The sequence below is a fragment of the Carassius gibelio genome, chromosome B6 (assembly GCF_023724105.1).
Source record: "Carassius gibelio isolate Cgi1373 ecotype wild population from Czech Republic chromosome B6, carGib1.2-hapl.c, whole genome shotgun sequence".
Classification (NCBI taxonomy): Eukaryota; Metazoa; Chordata; class Actinopteri; order Cypriniformes; family Cyprinidae; genus Carassius; species Carassius gibelio.
The window spans coordinates 24,952,391-24,971,779 of NC_068401.1; the positions used below are offsets into that span (position 1 = coordinate 24,952,391).

The 19,389-nt window shown below is 40.3% G+C and overlaps 1 protein-coding gene across 1 annotated transcript; it reads left to right on the forward strand.

Annotated features, from left to right (window-relative positions):
• The first annotated feature begins 651 nt into the window (after nt 1–651).
• Nucleotides 652–19,170, forward strand: LOC127959735 (myosin-9). Its single transcript, XM_052559089.1, has 41 exons — nt 652–870; nt 5,120–5,451; nt 5,682–5,838; nt 5,939–5,966; nt 6,074–6,167; nt 6,636–6,656; nt 7,060–7,152; nt 7,248–7,311; nt 7,436–7,534; nt 7,694–7,837; nt 8,060–8,155; nt 8,289–8,560; nt 8,668–8,841; nt 8,957–9,130; nt 9,302–9,416; nt 9,776–9,966; nt 10,061–10,182; nt 10,326–10,395; nt 10,491–10,651; nt 10,878–10,986; nt 11,067–11,198; nt 11,279–11,485; nt 11,596–11,733; nt 12,367–12,490; nt 12,689–12,860; nt 12,967–13,179; nt 13,393–13,537; nt 13,822–14,028; nt 14,137–14,241; nt 14,440–14,592; nt 14,703–14,951; nt 15,066–15,278; nt 15,729–15,941; nt 16,055–16,216; nt 16,385–16,513; nt 16,625–16,713; nt 16,844–16,967; nt 17,065–17,273; nt 17,446–17,554; nt 17,820–17,992; nt 18,127–19,170. Exons 2-41 carry the CDS (start codon nt 5,125–5,127, stop codon nt 18,233–18,235), a joined length of 5,886 nt encoding a protein of 1,961 aa, XP_052415049.1. The 5' UTR covers nt 652–870; nt 5,120–5,124; the 3' UTR covers nt 18,236–19,170.
• The last annotated feature ends 219 nt before the right edge of the window (nt 19,171–19,389 follow it).

Below are 19,389 nucleotides of genomic sequence, written 5' to 3' on the forward strand. Positions count from 1 at the left end.
GTATGATGTTTTCGTTGCAATCCTAGCACAATGCTAAGTGGAACTTCATTGTAGAAAGTCAGAGGTTTGCGATGTAAAATTGTTGAAAACAGCATTCAAACTCAGCATTCTATTCTGAATCCCTTATTTTCGATATTTATCGTTTTTCTTCTTGTATATTTAAATATTGTATGCCTATTTAATTAGTCATATCTGCTTAAAATGTACTAAATTCTAAGTCCTCTTTTTTTCTATATAAAACACAAATATATTACATTTAATTTAAATGTTATATCAGAGGTTTGCAGTGTATTTTAGCCTAATCCAGGGGTAGGCAAGTTCGGTAGAGAGCTGCAGCTCCAACCCTGAAAACCCCCTCACCTGCCGAGAAGCTACTGGGCACCTGCCTGTAGCCTAAGTAACCTTGAAGACATTCTGATGAGCTTGTTCAGGTGTGTTTGATTAGGGCTCAAGCTGAACTCTGCAGGACTGCGGCTCCCTTGGACCGAACTTGCTACCCTTGGCCTAGCCTAACGTAGGATCACGGTTTTTTAGATCACAATTATAGCCGTGCTGAAGAAATGACCAATCAATGAAAGCACATCTTTTGATTGACACGTCCAAAGAAGCGCTCAATCATATAAGTAGGCGGGACATTAGGGTTGTCGACGTTGTCTAGATACGCCCACACAGCTGATTTAAGAGTCAGAGGGAGTTTGTTGAGAGAAGTGAGAGGAAACTAGAGCGCACAACGCCGATGAGTAAACACGAAAGTGCAACGAACTCCAGAGATTTTTGGATAATTTTGTCACACCCGTGTCATTCTCCATAAAAACAGGAGATTTGGGGGAAAGCAGGTCTTCTCAATAAACGGCGCCTGAGAGAAAACAGGTGAGTCAACTTGTAATATTCGGTGACATTTCAGTTCTTCTCATCTGAGCGCGCACCTGTATCTGTTCTGCACAATCAGCCAGTGCACGCGCGTGGAACTATGCTGCCAATAAAATTATATCGTGACAGGGAAAAGGAAGTGATAACTAGTCATAATTTAGGGAGTAGAGGACACGCATTCAGATCAGACTCTGAACAAGATGCCTAAACTCTTATGACACAATGCTAGTAACAAAGTTGCGTGAATGTCTTTGTGAAGTCTTTTGCATTAGATTATTTTCAATTTGCCCTGCATAAAATTATCACTGTAAGTACTGGCGTCTCCTGTGTTTGTGTTGTTGAATTAATCTCAGAGCTGTTGGCATTTGAACTAGAAGCAAGGATTGAACATAAGCCAAGAAGATCAGTGGGATGAGAGAACAACCTGATGAAAGGATAAAATAAAGCATGGCACTGCAGGTGACTACTGTGATGGCAGGACAGAAATTTGTTTAATAATATGAAGGGTATTTTACCAAGTCTTGTGTGTGGTCCCGATGCCCAGATATAACCAGGTTTGAATTTCTACACTAAAATTCAGACTGAAGTATTACAAGCACAATTAAAAGGGTCATATGATGTTGCTAAAAAGAACACCTTTAAGGTTAAAAAACGCCTTGTTTTCCACACTGTACATTTATTGTTTCTCCTCTATGCCCCGCCTCTCTGAAACCCCTTGCTTTTTACAAGGCTCTTCGTCTGAAAAGAGAGGTGTGCTCTGATTGGCCAGCTATCCCAGTGCATTGTGATTGGCTGAATACCTCAAGCATATGATGAAAATGTTATGCCCTTCACCATACTGTGATGCCGTCTCCTGGCGCAAAGAGACAAAACCAATAAAACCCATTACAAATGAAGCATTTGTCACATCCAGTGGGGACATAATTACTGAATATAATGACTTGCACTGTCTTTTTACACATTGCGTTGCATTGTGCTGCGTAAACAAAACAATGTCTGAATTTGTAATCAGAGAAATGACAAACAACAAGTGTTACTCTACACTGCTTAAAACTCATGTTTGACTCCTCAGTGGCAAATTCTTTAAATATAAAAAAAACTCACCGTCTGTGAGTCAGAACAGCCGACAGTTTAGGAAACCGTTCACCATAAAATGCATTGCACACATCTGAATATTTGGGTCAAATTGTTCTGGAACAGTGTTGTAAAGACAACTTAACCACTGATTTCTAGTCGTGTCCTCTTTTGGAAAGCCAAACAAAGTAGTTTCGTTTCACAACGAAACACAGCGTCACACATGGCCAGGTTGAGTGAGCAGAGGACCGCTTGAGAACAGCGCAGCCGGCGAATTTGACAGAGGAGCTTGTGGCAACCACATGTGATGACCCTGGGATGGACCATGCTTCATCCATGGTGAAAGCTGCTCCGGCGATCCACAGCACGGAGTTGATGTATTTCCTCAGCAACCAGCATAGAACAGCTGTAGGCATGACGGAGCGAATATAGTCCTCTTTTGGAACGCCAAACAAAGTAGTTACGCTTTCACAGTGAGAAACACAGCATCTCCACAACACTGTGGTGCTGCAACAACAATACTACAGCCAGAATAAGTTAAGCCTTCTTTCTTTGCTTGAACATCTGGGTGGCCTTATGCAAATCTTCCCACATCTTGATGTAGAAATGTGGGGGCGTGTTAGAACGAGCCATTTTAGGGGGATGTGGTTGACTTTTATAAAGAATATCTCATTGGATTTGAGACTTTAGTCTTTGCAACTGTACAGATCTTTATGCACCAAGAGCTTATAACACGCCAAAGAGAAAGGATTTTTTAATTGCGTCATATGACCCCTTCTAATGCAAATTGAGTCCATTTCCTGTTCTTTATATATATATATATTATAGAAGTTTTAAATTCAGACCGCAAGCCCTAACCCGTTGCCTTCTAAGGTCTTGCATTAAAGCTTCAAGCTAAATGAGGATATCAACAATTTCAAGAAACCATTTCACTGTTTTGTTCTGTCATGGGTGGTTGTTTGTTCCTCATTGCTAAACCATGATTGTCCAACTCTTTTTGTCACTTACATGTACTATAACTAACTCCTTAGTTTGTTCCTTTATTTTTGTTCTTGTATAATCGGATGAAACCCAACAGAGGTGCATGTCATGTGCACGGGCACATGCTGTCATTCTGCATTTAATCATAGTGACTGTATTTAAGCTGTTAATGAACTTGCAGACCGAGATGACACCCTGTTAATCTCCTTATCCTTCTAACACTCACTCCATCTCAACAGTACACTAAAGCTGTGATGTTGTCATCTCTTTTCCCTTTTGAGATGCCTCTCTGATGCTCCGAGTGCCAATTAATGGTATCACTGCACATCACTTAGCATCTTTTCCCCACTTTGGCTTGCTTTCTGTCAGGTTCGATTGATTGGCAGATTGAAATGTTTAGAGGGTGCTGGCAGTAAATATATTCAATGTTTGAATAGGCAGAGAACTTTGAATCCCAGAAACCTTTCTTTTCCTTGCCCCTGAGGAATGGATCTATGTAGGACACTGCCATATGACTGACCATTAAATTTTTTTTTTTTTTTTTTTTGAGTCCTATTCCTTGTTCTCCTTATTTAAATTGTATAATTTATTCAGTAATATTACAAATGGCAGTTGTTGTGATTTGCAACAAACACTTTTATAATTGTCAATATTAGAGGTGTTTTTTAACTGGCTGCAAATTTTGCAGTAATATGCATTACTGGTAATATATATATTACAAGTATATTTTAACTGCATCCTCAGAGTTAGAGAAAAATATACTCCCCAAAAGTCTGTTGAGATACTGAAATGCTGTATTCATGTGACGTTATTAACCATGTACTATAGACACCCCAAAATGGCAGACACTGACCATTTTAAGTGGTATTGAACTGACTCCCAGTAAATCTGTGCAGTTAGGCTTGACTGCATCTAGATCTTTTACAGCCTTTTGCTTCTAAATTGATCCTTAAGTAACATTGCTCTGATATTCATATTATGCATATTAGAATTTATCCATTTAGACTTTGACAGCATGGGCTATATTTCTTTAAAGAGGAACCTTGCATAATTTATCAGACTTCTGATGTTTCTTACAGTATTTGCCCATTTCATATTTTCTAAGTGGTCTCTTGTGATACAGTGATTAAACATTTCTGATAATGCATAGTGCTGTTTAAGCCATATTAGGTTACATAATTGCACTTTTTACAGAAATAAAGGAGTTCTCCTACATTTCAGAGTTCTGGTGCCTTCTGCAGGGTGGGGCAGGTAATGAAATGGTCTTTGCCCAAACTTGTTTAGGAATTACTCCTTCAGAGCAGTAATAGGAGCTTGTGTATGTTTGCATCAGCAAGATAGACCCTCACTAAAAGTGCCTTTAAGTCAGTTTTATTGCACATTAGCATTTTGCAGTGCTGCTGTATGTTACTGCTATTTGTCTAAGTTACATTGATTTTTGCCATGAAAATAGCCATAGATGCTTGTATGGCAATGCAAACGAATGAATCCACTAGCTGTGTAATCCTGGCACCATAAATGTGATGGTAACATGGAAACAGGGGGTCTCATTTACACATTTTATTGCAACTGTTCTGAACGGTGCACATATATAATTTTTCAGAATTCACAAGATACTAACATAAGATAGCGTTGTACTATTAAATTTTAAAAATGATAAATGAATTATAAAACTATAAAAGTTTTGGGAATCTTTAATTTGTAAATTTTGTAATTGGTAATTTTTTATTTGTTCAAAATGGTCCCAAACGAGTCAGTCTTTGTTTCTAGCCACAAAATATTTATATATATTTTATATAAATATATTTATTTGAAAATACTGTATGAATTTAAAACTTATTGTTGGGGTTCTAATTTGGGTGTTGGGAATTTATGGAATTTCTATAATTATTAAAGAAATTTGACTCCGTATGGAATAAATGGTAAGGGAAAGGGAAGGAATAAAATTGGGGAAGCAAAAGAGTTGAGATAGCACAGTATCAGTCCAGAAGCCTGCGCAGGTTTGGTTGACATGTTTCCTGGTCTGACACATACTGGTGTCAGATGCTTGAACATCTAGATGTCGTAAAGCTAGTTTTAATTCTCCAATCCTCTTCCCTGAACATTTGTCATCTTATTTGGTTTATCCTGTGTAACTTTAATATTTTAAAACCACAGAAAACATTAATACTTTCACTTTTTTCCCTGTATGTAGCCAAAATGTCAGATGCAGAGAAGTTCCTTTATGCCGACCGCAATACCATCAATGACCCTTTGGCCCAGGCGGACTGGGCCTCCAAGAAGCTGGTGTGGGTTCCCTCAGAGAAGCTTGGCTTTGAGGCTGGCTCCGTCAAAGAGGAGTCTGGAGATGAGTGTCTTGTGGAGCTGATGGACTCTGGCAAGAAGATCAAGGTGAACAAAGATGACATCCAGAAGATGAACCCACCCAAGTTCAGCAAGGTGGAAGATATGGCGGAGCTCACCTGCCTGAATGAAGCCTCTGTTCTGCACAACCTGAGGGAGAGGTACTTCTCGGGGCTCATCTATGTAAGTCTGTCTGAACTGCACGTTTGTGATGTTCAAGCTCTGATATTGTGCATTTACTGGCAGGTTAACAAATGAACATGCTGACTATGCAGAGAACTTGTGGATAATGCATAACTGTTTCATTACTCCCAGAGAATCATTTAATGTTGGGTTATTTGTGACTTGTTATCTGGAAGTCAATCTGCTTCAAACACTTTATGAAGAATGTCATGTGTAAATCATTGTTTCAGACATACTCTGGGCTCTTCTGTGTGGTTATAAACCCATATAAGCATTTGCCTATCTACACGGAAGAGATCGTTGAGATGTACAAGGGCAAAAAGAGGCATGAGATGCCCCCTCATATCTATGCCATCACAGACACAGCCTACAGGAGCATGATGCAGGGTGAGAATGCTAACTGCACAACTGATACCTTTTATTCATGCCAAAATGGCACCCCTGTTTATGCAATATGCTGTTAATTCTTTTTTCTTGATCTTTTTAGATCGTGAGGATCAGTCCATACTGTGCACGTAAGCTTGACTTGGAACTTCTAAAATACTGGTACCAAAATAAAATATAAAAATAACCAGCATGGTGTTCTCTAAAAAAAACATATTCTTTATTAATATTTCCCCAGGGGTGAATCTGGTGCTGGAAAAACAGAAAACACCAAAAAAGTTATTCAGTACCTTGCATTTGTAGCGTCATCCTTCAAAACAAAGAAAGATCAAGTGAGTATAAACCCCCTTCTTTCTCACTATGTTCACTACAGGGAAGCCAGTCATTCACGAGCAAATGTTCATTTGCGTGCACAGCTGACAGATGAGTGCTGATTGTCATGACGGAGCTGATTATAAATAACCACATCCATTTTTAACAGCTATTGTCTCCAGCCCCCTTCATGACAAATGTCTTGTTGATACTAGTTTTATCTCTTCCTGTTTTTCATCCTCCATTTTTCCTGTCAAAACTCTTTCTCCGTTTTTCTTTATGGATTTGAAACTGGTTTCATTCGCTCTCCCTCGACCAGGAAGTAAAAATTCTTGAACATTTCTATATCAGACCTAGACCTGTTCCCACTGGATTTCTAATGACTTTGTGAATACCTGCATATTTGTTCATGGTTGATAATACACTAAACCCTTAAAAAAAAAAAAGTTGTGCCCATATTGAGACTTTCTCTCTTTTTCATCCTCCAGAGCAGTGTCACCCTGTCACATGTGAGTTATACGCCTTCCCCATTCCTCTCTGTCCAACCATGACATCCAACCCCTCTTTTCTGGTCATTTGATCACTGTTGTCTACAGGCTTGATTTATGTTGCAAAGTCTCTTAACGGTTTCAGCAAATGCATATTCTAACACCGGTGTGGAGCAAAGTTTAATGCAAGAATGGTTTTTAAGCATTATAAATGTAATGGAAGAATGTGCTCAACTGCAAAAATGGGCATCAGGTTTCAGCCTCAAGCAAAACTTTCATTTGCAAATAAATGATCTGGGTCTACGGAGTATTGATGGTTTGGGAACTTTGTTTCGGGATATGTAGTCACTAATCACTAATAGTTCCTGTTGTTGTAACTCTTAATGTTCTCTTAATTCCATCTAATCAATTATTTGTCTGTCAGGGGGAGTTGGAGAAACAGTTGCTCCAGGCTAACCCAATTCTGGAGGCCTTTGGCAATGCCAAGACTGTGAAAAACGATAATTCTTCTCGATTCGTAAGTTTGCACAGACAAAAATCCACTTGATTTCTCTTAGAAGGTCCCAAGGTCATAAATGTCGACATGAATCAATATAAGCTATTCATTCCCAGGGAAAGTTTATCAGGATAAACTTTGATGTCAACGGTTACATCGTTGGAGCCAATATTGAGACCTGTATCCTTTGATTGAAACATTTAGGAAACTATAAAATATTAACAGGCTAACAATTTCTATTTCAATGTTCTCATGCAGAATGTATTCATCTTATTCTGTTAATCCCCTAACAAGCATTTTTCAGATCTGTTAGAGAAGTCTCGTGCAATCAGACAGGCCAAAGATGAACGGGCCTTCCATGTTTTTTATTACTTGTTGACAGGAGCAGGAGACAAATTGCGTGGTGAGAACAATCTTGTGCCATTAACAAACTTAACTCTTACTGGGTTTTGTGAATATACACCGTTTACTTAACTTTAACACTGAATACCCATGAGACAGTGCAATATACTCTAGGACTAATCTCTGTGAAAAGTTTTAAAGTTTATTCTCCACTCTACAGCTGAGCTGTGCCTAGAGGACTACAAGAAGTACCGCTTCCTGTCAAATGGAAATGTTACAATCCCCGGACAACAGGATAAAGAATTGTTTGCTGAAACCATAGATGCCTTCAGGATTATGGGCATCCCTGAGGAGGAGCAGACAGGTATGGAGACCCAAACAAGACATTCATTCATCTGTATTTCGTAATCGCCTAAAGGTGTGGCATCTTTCCTGAATCAGGCCATCATGAGAAACTGTCAAGCTTTCCTGTGTTGAACTATACTTTGTAGTTATCCTTATACGGAATGAACTTAAAGTTTGTGGTTTTGGTTGAGGTGGCGCGTTAGTCTGAGGAAATGTAATGAGTTCTGTTATTATGTCCCAGGTCTTTTGAAGGTAGTATCTGCTGTACTGCAGTTGGGAAACATGAGTTTTAAAAAGGAACGCAACACTGACCAAGCCTCCATGCCCGATAACACAGGTTTCTCTTTCTTTTTTAACATGCACTACAAATTAATCCCAGCTTGGTTTATTCTTGTTATACTTGATGTTTATTCTAGAGTGAAATCAGTCATCTTTTCAGATTTTTAAGTACCCATTTTCTCATTTATCAGCTGCCCAGAAGGTGAGCCATCTCTTGGGCATGAATGTGACTGATTTCACACGTGCCATTCTCACGCCACGCATCAAAGTGGGTCGTGATTGCGTTCAGAAGGCTCAGACTCAAGAGCAGGCTGAGTTTGCAGTGGAGGCTTTGGCCAAAGCCACATATGAGAGACTATTTCGCTGGCTGGTTATGCGCATCAACAAGGCTTTAGATAAGACCAAGCGCCAGGGAGCTTCTTTCATTGGAATCCTGGATATCGCTGGATTTGAAATCTTTGAGGTGTGAAAGGGTTGTGGGAAAAATGAGAATTTCCTAGATGTTTTATTTTTGAGTGCCTCCATTCTAGCATAACCATTTTGATTTTCAAATTCTGTCTCTCTCTGTAGCTGAACTCTTTTGAGCAGCTCTGCATCAACTACACAAATGAGAAGCTTCAGCAGCTGTTCAACCACACCATGTTCGTCCTTGAGCAGGAAGAGTACCAGCGTGAAGGCATCGAATGGAGCTTCATTGACTTCGGCCTTGACCTGCAGCCCTGCATTGAACTCATTGAAAAGACTGTAGGTTTATTCTTTCCTCTTCAAACTCCCCAGATTCTTTTTGCTTGTCTCAAATCCTCCTTAATTCTTTTTTTTTTTTTTTGGCTTGATTTTCCCCTCCACCCATCCCCCTCAGACTGGTCCTCCAGGAATCCTGGCTCTGTTGGATGAGGAGTGCTGGTTCCCGAAAGCCACAGACAAATCCTTTGTGGAGAAAGTTGTTCAGGAATTGGGCAACAACTCCAAATTCCAGAAACCCAAGAAGCTCAAAGATGATGCTGACTTCTGTATCATTCACTATGCTGGCAAAGTAAGAGCCATTATGGGTCTTAAACATTATTTGAACAAGATTAGTTTCTCATGTTTGTAAAGTAATTGATACTCTGGATGTCTGTATCATGATGTCATACTGGATAAGCAATGTCTGTGGAAACCGCTGAGGTGGGCAAGTGAACGCATGTGTCTGTCTGGTCTGCTACAGGTTGATTACAAGGCAAATGAATGGCTAATGAAAAACATGGACCCTCTTAATGACAATGTGGCTACTCTACTCAACCAATCATCTGACAAGTTTGTGTCAGAGCTCTGGAAGGATGGTATGACACTTTGAGTAGATGATTATCCAGTAGATTTATTTGATGGCATTTTGAGCTTTATTATTATTATTATTATTATTATTATTATTATTATTATTATTAATAATACATTTGAGAATTACTCTCACTAATATAAACAAGATTTGACGACAATCCACCTGCTGCATTGAGCTCTTGTTTGTCAGGCTTTTAGGTCGTCATAGAGAAAAGTGAGTCTGGTTCTGCCAGTGTGTAATCTGCAGGTGGTCTGCTACTATTCACCCTGGACACTAAATGACTCCACAGATAAATGTGAAAAGTGGTCTCGACTCTTTTGTTAGTTTCCGGCATAATGTTTTGTTTTTCATTGTTTTCATCAGTGGACAGAATTGTGGGATTGGACAAAGTGGCGGGAATGGCTGAATCCTTGCATGGAGCCGTTAAGACTCGCAAGGGAATGTTCCGTACAGTAGGACAGCTGTACAAAGAGCAGCTGGCAAATCTGATGACCACTCTCAGAAACACCAACCCTAACTTTGTCCGATGCATCATCCCCAATCATGAGAAGAAGGTGTGAAGAGAATCTTCAACATGTTTGTGCAGCCTGATAGCTCATGTACCTTTTGACGCCTCTAACAGTTTACGTCACTGCTTTTCTCCTCTAGGCTGGTAAATTGGCACACAATCTGGTTCTAGATCAGCTACGGTGTAATGGAGTTCTGGAAGGAATTCGGATCTGTAGACAAGGGTTTCCCAACCGCATTGTCTTCCAGGAGTTCAGACAAAGGTATTTGGATTTTCCAGAATCAGTATTCCGCCTGCTTGTACACTATGAATAATGCATATATAGTTGTTTTTGTTTGATTAGGTATCTAGACTTTTTAAAATCATCTTTAGTCTCTAATTTATTCTCCCCTAATATAATTTCAGATATGAGATCCTCTCACCAAATGCCATCCCCAAGGGCTTTATGGATGGAAAGCAGGCCTGTGTCCTCATGGTAAGAGTCAATGCACACATGACAATTGATATGTTTAGTTAAAAATGTTAACTTGTTGTCAGTCACATGTATAATTTTTTTTCTCTCTCACTCAGATCAAAGCCCTAGAGCTGGATTCTAACTTGTTCCGTATAGGTCAGAGTAAAGTGTTCTTCAGGGCTGGAGTTCTTGCCCACCTGGAAGAGGAGAGAGATCTGAAGATAACGGATGTCATTATCACTTTCCAGGCCTGGTGTAGAGGCTATGTTGCTAGGAGGTAAAGATTTAAATTTGTACAAATTCAAGCTACAACAGAGATTGAAGTGCTAAAAATTACTTGAGCTGAATGTTTTTTTTTTTGGGGATGCACCAATATTAAAATTCTGGCCGCTGCTGAGAACCATAAATTAAGTGTCTTGGAGAACAGGAGACTGAAGATGTTGGTCAAGTGTTAATTGAAAGGGACAGTTTGACAGTGATAAACTGGGGTTTGTTTTATACAGAGCCTTTGCCAAGAGGCAGCAGCAGCTAACGGCCATGAGGGTGATCCAAAGGAACTGTGCAGCCTACTTGAAACTCAGGAACTGGAATTGGTGGAGACTCTTCACCAAGGTACACATCCAGATTCATTGACCTGTATGTTTATTAGAGCAAGATATATAAAAGAAATGTCTCCACTTCTTGGTTTTCAGGTGAAGCCTTTGCTGCAGGTGACCAGACAGGAAGAGGAAATGGTCGCTAAAGAAGAAGAGTTGGTTAAGATGAAGGAGAGACAGCTGCAGGCTGAGGACCAGCTCAAAGAGTTTGAGGCCAAACAACAGCAGGTATATATGGGTGTGATGTGTTTCCCCTACAATATTCTTTCTTGGGGTCCATAACCTAATCAGATATTTCCTTGTGAAAGTTAAATGCAGAGAAGATGGCACTGCAGGAGCAGTTGCAGGCAGCGACAGAGCTGTGTCAAGAGGCTGAAGAGATGAGGGCACGTCTTGCTGTACGCCAGCAGGAATTGGAGGAGATCCTACAAGATCTGGAGTCCCGCTTGGAAGAAGAGGAGGAGAGAGTATCACAGTTTCAGACGGAGAGGAAGAAGATGCAACAGAACATTTCGGTAAGCGAGGAAGTTTGATAAAATAGTGTGCATTTGGGAGATCGGTGCTTTAGAGTTTCAGATTGAGATTACTGTTCACTTGTTATTGAAAACCTAAAATCCTATCCCAGGATCTGGAACAACAACTGGATGAGGAGGAAGCTGCCAGACAGAAGCTGCAGTTGGAGAAAGTCACCATGGATGCCAAGCTGAAGAAGATAGAGGAGGAAATTATGGTTCTTGATGACCAAAACGCCAAACTTAACAAGGTCTAACAAATGTGTTACGCTTTTACATTAATCATTGTAGTTTCAATTCACTATTCAGGAATTGGGGTGGGAAATTTAACCTGGTCCTGATTCCACCATATGATACTGGCTCCTGAAAATTAATGCAATGTTACACATGCAAAAAATGCTTTAGTAGTATTTCACAACTAAAATGTTTCCCAAAAATGAATTTAACTAGAGTTGAGATTTCACTTATAAAATTACATTTCATGACACAACCACAGTAATATTTTGAAAATGATCCAAATAAATGGTGGTTGAACTCAACCAATGCCGCGTGAACTCAACCAATCAGGATGTTTAGCATCCAAGTCCCGCCCTCGAAAGTTCCAGAACTTTGAAAAAGTACAACCTTGCCAGCAGGGACTTTCTGAAGGCCGTTTTTTTCTAAAGGTTCCGGGTTCCTGCGGTGGAAACACACCAAGTACCAGGCCAAAGTCCCTAGTTCCTGGGTAAAGTTCCTGTGGTGGAAACGCGGCAATAGTGTATCTATATGTATGTCAGCCATTATGCCCACCCACCTGCAGGGACTGCATGAGGTGTCCATTTATCTGCTGCAAAAACTATTTAATGTTTGTCCTGATAGTTGTGTGTTGGCATCTGTGCTTACAGGAAAAAAAGCAGCTTGAGGAGAGAATTTCGGAGTTCACTACTAACCTGGCTGAAGAGGAAGAGAAATCCAAGAGTTTGCAGAAACTCAAAAACAAACATGAAGCCATGATTACAGACCTGGAGGGTAAGCATTTTCAGGACCTTGAAATGGTTTTAAAAACTTTTTCTCTCTAAAGTCAGTCCAGGAATGCTGATTGGGGAAAAAACTATCCATTTACAGCAACAAAGAGTTGTGTTGCAGTGTTCTCTTTTGTCCATCTCCATTCATCTTTACTTTTTTTTTTTTTTCTGTTTTTGACATGTTACATGTCCACTCTTTTAGATCGTTTAAGGAAGGAAGAGAAGCAGAGGCAAGAGTTGGAGAAGAGTAGACGGAGGTTGGAGGGTGACTCTACGGAGCTGCATGATCAGATTGCAGAGCTGCAGGCTCAGATCGCAGAGCTCCGTGCTCAGCTGGCCAAGAAAGAGGAAGAGCTCCAGGCTGCACTAGCAAGGTTCCATTTCATCTGTCCATCATGTGCATATTTGTCGTTTAGGCCTAACACTTTCCATAACACTTAATTTCTTGATACATTTTTGAAACCCCACTACCTACTGTAGGATTGAGGAGGAAGCTGCTCTTAAGAATGCTGCCCAGAAGAACATTCGTGAGTTGGAGGCCCAGCTCTCAGAGCTGCAGGAAGATCTGGAGCTGGAGAAAGCTGCTCGTGCTAAAGCTGAGAAACACCGCAGGGACCTGGGAGAAGAGCTAGAGGCTCTAAAGACAGAACTTGAGGACACACTGGACTCTACAGCAGCTCAACAGGAACTCAGGTTAGCCATGAAGAAAAAGTGTCTGGGCTAATGAAGAACTAATTTGAGAAATATTTGCTTCATCAAACTGTACTTTTGTGTTTAACTTATGATTGGTAATTACATTTGGATTATCTGTGATGTAAATTGTGCAAGGGTAGCATGTGACTCTTATGGGAAAATGAAGGAACTACTGCGCAGTCCTATATATCAGTTTTCTCTTCCTATCTGAAGGGCAAAGAGAGAGACTGAAGTGTCTCAGCTGAAGAAGAATCTGGAAGATGAGGCTCGTTCACATGAACAGATGCTAGTTGAAATGCGACAGAAACACAACCAGGCCTTTGAGGAGATCAATGAACAGCTGGAGCAGGCCAAAAGGGTGAGAGGCTGTAAAAGATGCCGCTTTGAAAATTTGGAATGTCAGATTTTTTTTGGGGTTTTTTTTTTTTTTTTTTAAAGCTATTTTTAAGAAGGTGGAACTATAATTTAAAATGTAGCAATGTTTCACATTGTATGCATCTAGCACTTTCTAAAAGATGACAACTTCAAATCTGACCAGTCTATTTTAAGGTAGTGTTTCTCTGAGAAGTCTGGATTTTCTTTACATCCACAAAAGCAAACGGTGGAAAAATGTTGACTAACTTTCACTGTTGGATCCCTCAGGGTAAAGCATCTGTGGAAAAAGCTAAACAGGCTCTGGAGAGTGAACGCAATGAACTTCAGATCGAACTTAAGTCATTGTCACAAGGCAGAAATGAATCAGAGCAGCGCAGAAAGAAAGCAGAGTCACAGCTCCAGGAGCTACAGGTCAAACATGGAGAGAGTGAGAGACAGAAACAAGAACTGGCTGATAAAGTGTCGAAGATGCAGGTATTGAAACTAAAAGGATCTTGTAGAGATTTTGATACACTTGAATAATTGCAAGTTTTAGTGGAAATTTGTGCCTAGTTTGAAAATCATGATTTTGTCAATGTTTAGGTGGAGCTTGAAGCTATACAGGGCACCCTGAGCAAGGTGGAGAGCAAATCCATCAGAGCTGCAAAAGATTGTTCTACTGTTGAATCTCAACTTAAAGATGCACAGGTACAACTTGGTCAGGCACTATTGCGCACAATTCCCACACTTTTGTCACTGATGGTTGCTGAGTGACCGTTGGTCACAAGTGTTATTAGTCCTGCTTGCCCTAACATTAATGATGAACTTTCACAGATGTTTTGCTGATTTAAAAATAAAACCTGATTTGGTTTTTCAAAATTGTTTCTATATTTTCTCTGTGGATAGGTGTTATTGGAAGAGGAGACCAGGCAGAAGCTTGCGCTCTCCACTCGTATTCGGCAACTGGAGGATGAGCAGAACAACCTGAAAGAGATGCTGGAGGAGGAAGAGGAGAGCAAGAAAAATGTTGAAAAGCAGCTTCACACGGCTCAAGCTCAGGTGTGTGCACCCCTGAGTCTGTGGACATGTTCTTTTAGATGATTATGCTGATCAAGAAGCAGTCTGTGTTTGAAAGAACTGTTCTTATTGTTTCTGCTTTTGTTTCTCAGTTGGTAGACATGAAGAAAAAGGTTGAGCTAGAGGCCCAGAGCCTGGAAAGCATGGAGGATGGGAAAAAGAAACTGCAGAGGGAGGTGGAAAGCATGATCCAGCAGTTGGAGGAGAGGAATTCCGGCTATGATAAACTGGAGAAGACCAAGACACGTCTGCAGCGGGAGCTAGATGATGTCCTAGTAGACCAGGCTCACCTGCACCAAACCGTTCAGGAGCTGGAACGTAAACAGAAGAAGTTTGACCAGGTAGAATATTTTTTGCATATTTTGAATGCTACTTCTCTTGGTGTTTTTCTATAAAGTTAAAAAAAAATGTCATGTTCAATTGCCTTAAGTGATAAAATGACTCAATCTGTGCAGATGCTGGCAGAGGAGAAGAACATCTCTCAGAAGTATGCAGAGGAGAGGGATCGAGCTGAGGCAGAGGCCCGTGAGAAAGAGACCAGAGCCCTGAATTTGACTCGAGAGTTGGAGGGCATTTCTGACTTAAAGGATGAACTGGAGAGGGTCAACAAGCAGCTCAAAACCGAGATGGAGGACCTGATTTCATCCAAAGATGATGCTGGCAAGAGTGTATGTGAAACTTTACATGGATTACATGTATTTTAAGACAACAGCTCTGTTCCAAAACCTAATAAGCTGCCCACATTTGACCAATTATCCTTACAATGTGCTAAATGTTTTGGAACCGAGCTAATATTGTCTACATTGCCAAAACATCTATTAATTTCTAAAGATGTAATTCATTAAGGATTGTGTAAGTGAATTAGATCAATTGTGAAGTCTTATGCCCTACATTAATAGAACATGTAGAATCTCCGAAGGTCTTGCTCTTTGAGGTAAAGCAGAATGGTTTTGGCATGTGGTAAGATTTCATTAGGATCATTTGATTTTAATAAATTTGACTGGTGGGCAAATTATTATCCAGTGTGCTTTTGGCAGTTATGGTGCAGTTTGGTAAAAGTGGTGGTTATGATTTATTACCTCTTATCGGAATTGTGCACAATCTTTCATTCTTCTAAGGTGCATGAACTTGAGCGGGCCAAGCGAGGAATGGAACAGCAGTTAGCAGAAATGAAGACTCAGCTGGAAGAGCTGGAGGATGAACTGCAGCTCACAGAAGATGCCAAATTGCGCTTGGAAGTCAACCTGCAGGCCATGAAAGCTCAGTTTGAGAGAGACCTGCAGAGCAGAGATGAGCAGGGTGAGGAGAAACGGAAGCAGCTAGTCAAACAGGTATGTCCTCGCCGGCCTGACTTCTCCAAAGCAATGTTAATCCATGAGATGCTGATGCATGTTGGGAAACTGGGAGATCATACACAACTACTCATTATGCTTGAATATGTCAGGTGCGCGAGATGGAGATGGAGCTTGAGGATGAGAGGAAACAACGGTCTCAGGCTGTCTCTGTGCGCAAGAAGCTCGAGCTGGATCTGTCAGAGTTGGCTGCTCAGATTGACAATGCCAACAAGGCTCGAGATGAAGCCCTCAGACAGCTCAAGAAACTACAGGTATTCCCATACACATTCTACAGGAGCATGCATCACTGTTGTAGTGGTGGGAACAATTTTCTGGTTTTAAGAACCAGAAGTCAGATTTGTACTTTTGCATTTTGAATAAAATGACAATTAGAGCACATGCAATATGGTATCCATGTCATTTCCTCTCTTGGTTTGAAGGCCCAGATGAAAGATCAGCTGAGAGAGCTTGAGGATCTGCGCCTGTCCAGAGATGAGGCTCTTAACCAGGCCAAAGAAAATGAGCGCAAGCTCAAGAGCATGGAGGCTGAGATCATGCAGCTGCATGAGGTTTGTCTTGTTTGATCAGCAACTAGGGTAAATTTGTTTGGTAGGTGAAAAGAATAGATATTTTTAAAATAATACAGATATGGTAAACGTTTTACATTTTTGTCTCTGTAGGATCTGGCTTCTGCTGATAGAGCAAAGAAACAAATCCAACAAGAACGAGATGAGCTGCAGGATGAGATCAATAGCCAGAATGCTAAGAAGTGAGTAACCTGTTGTTATTGTGATGTATTGTTTGGTAGGGTATCCTGCATTAGACAGTCAGTCACCAAGTGTATTGGGTATCTTACTGGGTTCAGTGGTTTAAATCAGTGTATACTTTTTCTCCATCAGCTCGCTGAGCAGCGACGAGAGGAGGAGACTGGAGGCACGTATTGCTCAGCTTGAGGAGGAACTTGAGGAAGAACATCTCAATGTGGAACTGGTCAGTGATCGACTGAAGAAAGCTACACTGCAGGTAGAGTACAGAGAGCTTCATGAGATGACGACTGAGATTGGGAACACTTCAAACAGTGTTTGTGACTCTCTGTGGCTTTATTTTGGTTCAACGTCAGGCTGAGCAGGTTACAGTGGAGTTGACTGCAGAGCGTGGTAACAGTCAGCGTCTGGAGGGTTTGCGCTCTCAGCTGGACCGCCAGAACAAGGACCTAAAGCAGAAGCTTCAGGATTTGGAGGCAACTGTGAAGAGCAAGTACAAGTCGACCATCACTGCCCTGGAGGCCAAGATCCCACAGCTCGAAGAGCAGTTGGACGTTGAGATTAAGTAAGTGATGTTCGAGATGGTTTGTGTTATAAAAAGCATAATTACACCTCAAATCCCACAGTATCAGTTGTCCGCTTGTGTTGTAAGGTATTTATTATTAGTATGTTAACCTGATGCAGCTTTCCTCTGATTTACTTTCTCTTAAAACCAAACTTCATTTACTACCTGTCAGGGAGAGGCAGCAGTCAACAAAACAGGTGCGGCGTATGGAGAAGAAGCTCAAAGAGATCTTACTCCAGGTTGATGATGAGCGACGCAATGCTGAGCAATACAAAAATGAGGTAGGTGTTACACTCAATTTATAATACAGCAAGCATGTTCAAAATACTGCCAAGAACAAGTCTTAATTTGATCTTTTGTATGTTCTCAATCAAAGGTGATTTGGTCCACTTGTACAAGTACAGCTAATTTAAATCCAAGCCCTGTTTTGTTGTTGTGACCATAAAATAGGAACATTATTACGAGTTAAAGTTTTACTCTTAATGGTGGAAGTACAGTAATCAGTATTTTGAATTCCGTTCATGATGGAACCTTCCTCTTGGTCAGACTGAGAAGCTGAACACTCGTATGAAGCAGTTGAAGAGACAGCTAGAAGAAACTGAGGAGGAAGCGGCTCGAGCTAACGCTTCCCGCAGGAAGCTGCAGAGAGAACTTGAAGATGCCACAGAATCTGCTAGTCTTATGAACCGAGAGGTCAGCACCCTAAAGAACAAACTCAGGTGCGTGCTCTGCTGCTTTGTTATATCATCATTCCTACACAAACATTGCTTTTTAAAATGAGAAATTACTGACATAGACTGGAAAATTCTGTAAATTTGTACGCCACATTTAAGGTTATTTTTATCTTCTCTAGGCGTGGAGATTTCTCTGTAAATGTACGTCGTACAGCTGGACGTTCAGGTGTGGATAGCGATGAGGAGAACGATCTGAAGAGCGAGGGGTCAGAGACGACTCCTGAATAAATTTCAGCGTATCGAAGCAGAGCCAATGGGGGTTACAGATGAGGATCTATTATTTGCCACCAAGTTTGTCTGGTTTGAATGAAATGTGTATGCTTTGAAAAATGCAGCAAAAACCCCATTAAGCATACAGTTGCCCTCAATGTTTTAAAGCAGATTTTGAGCCAAACAATTATACGAGCCAGGAGCATAACCTTGCGTCCAAGATAAACAAAAATAAGGGCAAAGAAAAATCTTCCATTTAGCCTCCTTTTTTTTTTTTTTTTTTAGCTGTTGATGACTGCTTTGCATTTGATAAAATATTGGCTATTTATATTTTACATCAGAGACCAAGTATTTATCCATTTTCAAAGTAAATTAAGTGTTAGTGTCTTTTCCTTATGCGATAATAGTATGTAATCCAGGATTTGCAGGAGTGTTACTTATCAGCCAAAGAGATTCTGATTTTGTTTCAAGAGCACTTCAGCACCAACTAAGCCTTCTTCTAATAGTTTCACTAGCACCCGTCCACATAATCTTCTCATGTTTTAGAATGAAGACTATGCCTTAATTGCATCAAATATTGTTCGTTTTTGAGAGTGCTCAGGATTTGTATATCACATTTTATTTTATTTTATTTTTTGTTCCTTGATGTTTTGAAGATAACACTTTAGGTGGTGGGGTATAAGTTTTCATTTGCTCTCAAATGTTTAATTTTCACTGTATTTGCTTACAAGATTTGTCACTTTAGTATTTGTCTGCATTACACATTATATTTTTCCTGCTGTATGTTTCGAACAATCCATTTGGAGACTATCATGAAAGGCCTATAGATTGTCAAACTTAAGTGCAGTGGTAGCGGACTTGCCTTTATTTGGAGCAATTTAAAATATTTTCCACTAATTTGTCACATACTGTTTCTTTGCATCTGATTAAAGCTTTGTCTTTTGTACCCTCAATTTTATCTCCAATTTCTTTTTCCAAAGCACAGCAGAAATTCATTATAGACAATATTGATCTAGTGGTCTAATGGTTAAAGATATGTGCCAAGACTGCAGATTCAAACTCTATAAAGGCACATGATTTTATGATTGCTTGTTTAGCGGTCTCTGATAATTTTACTGTTCTTTATTTTAAATTAGCTTCTGAGTTAAGCTCTTGGTGGGTTTTTCATCAGT

Excerpts from the sequence above, each read along its gene's own strand:
- LOC127959735 (XM_052559089.1), top strand. The coding sequence starts at position 5,125 with ATGTCAGATGCAGAGAAGTTCCTTTATGCCGACCGCAATACCATCAAT. Across the intron at positions 9,417-9,775 it reads GTCAGAGCTCTGGAAGGATG|TGGACAGAATTGTGGGATTG; the intron begins GTATGACACTTT and ends TGTTTTCATCAG. Across the intron at positions 16,968-17,064 it reads TGAAGAAAGCTACACTGCAG|GCTGAGCAGGTTACAGTGGA; the intron begins GTAGAGTACAGA and ends GTTCAACGTCAG.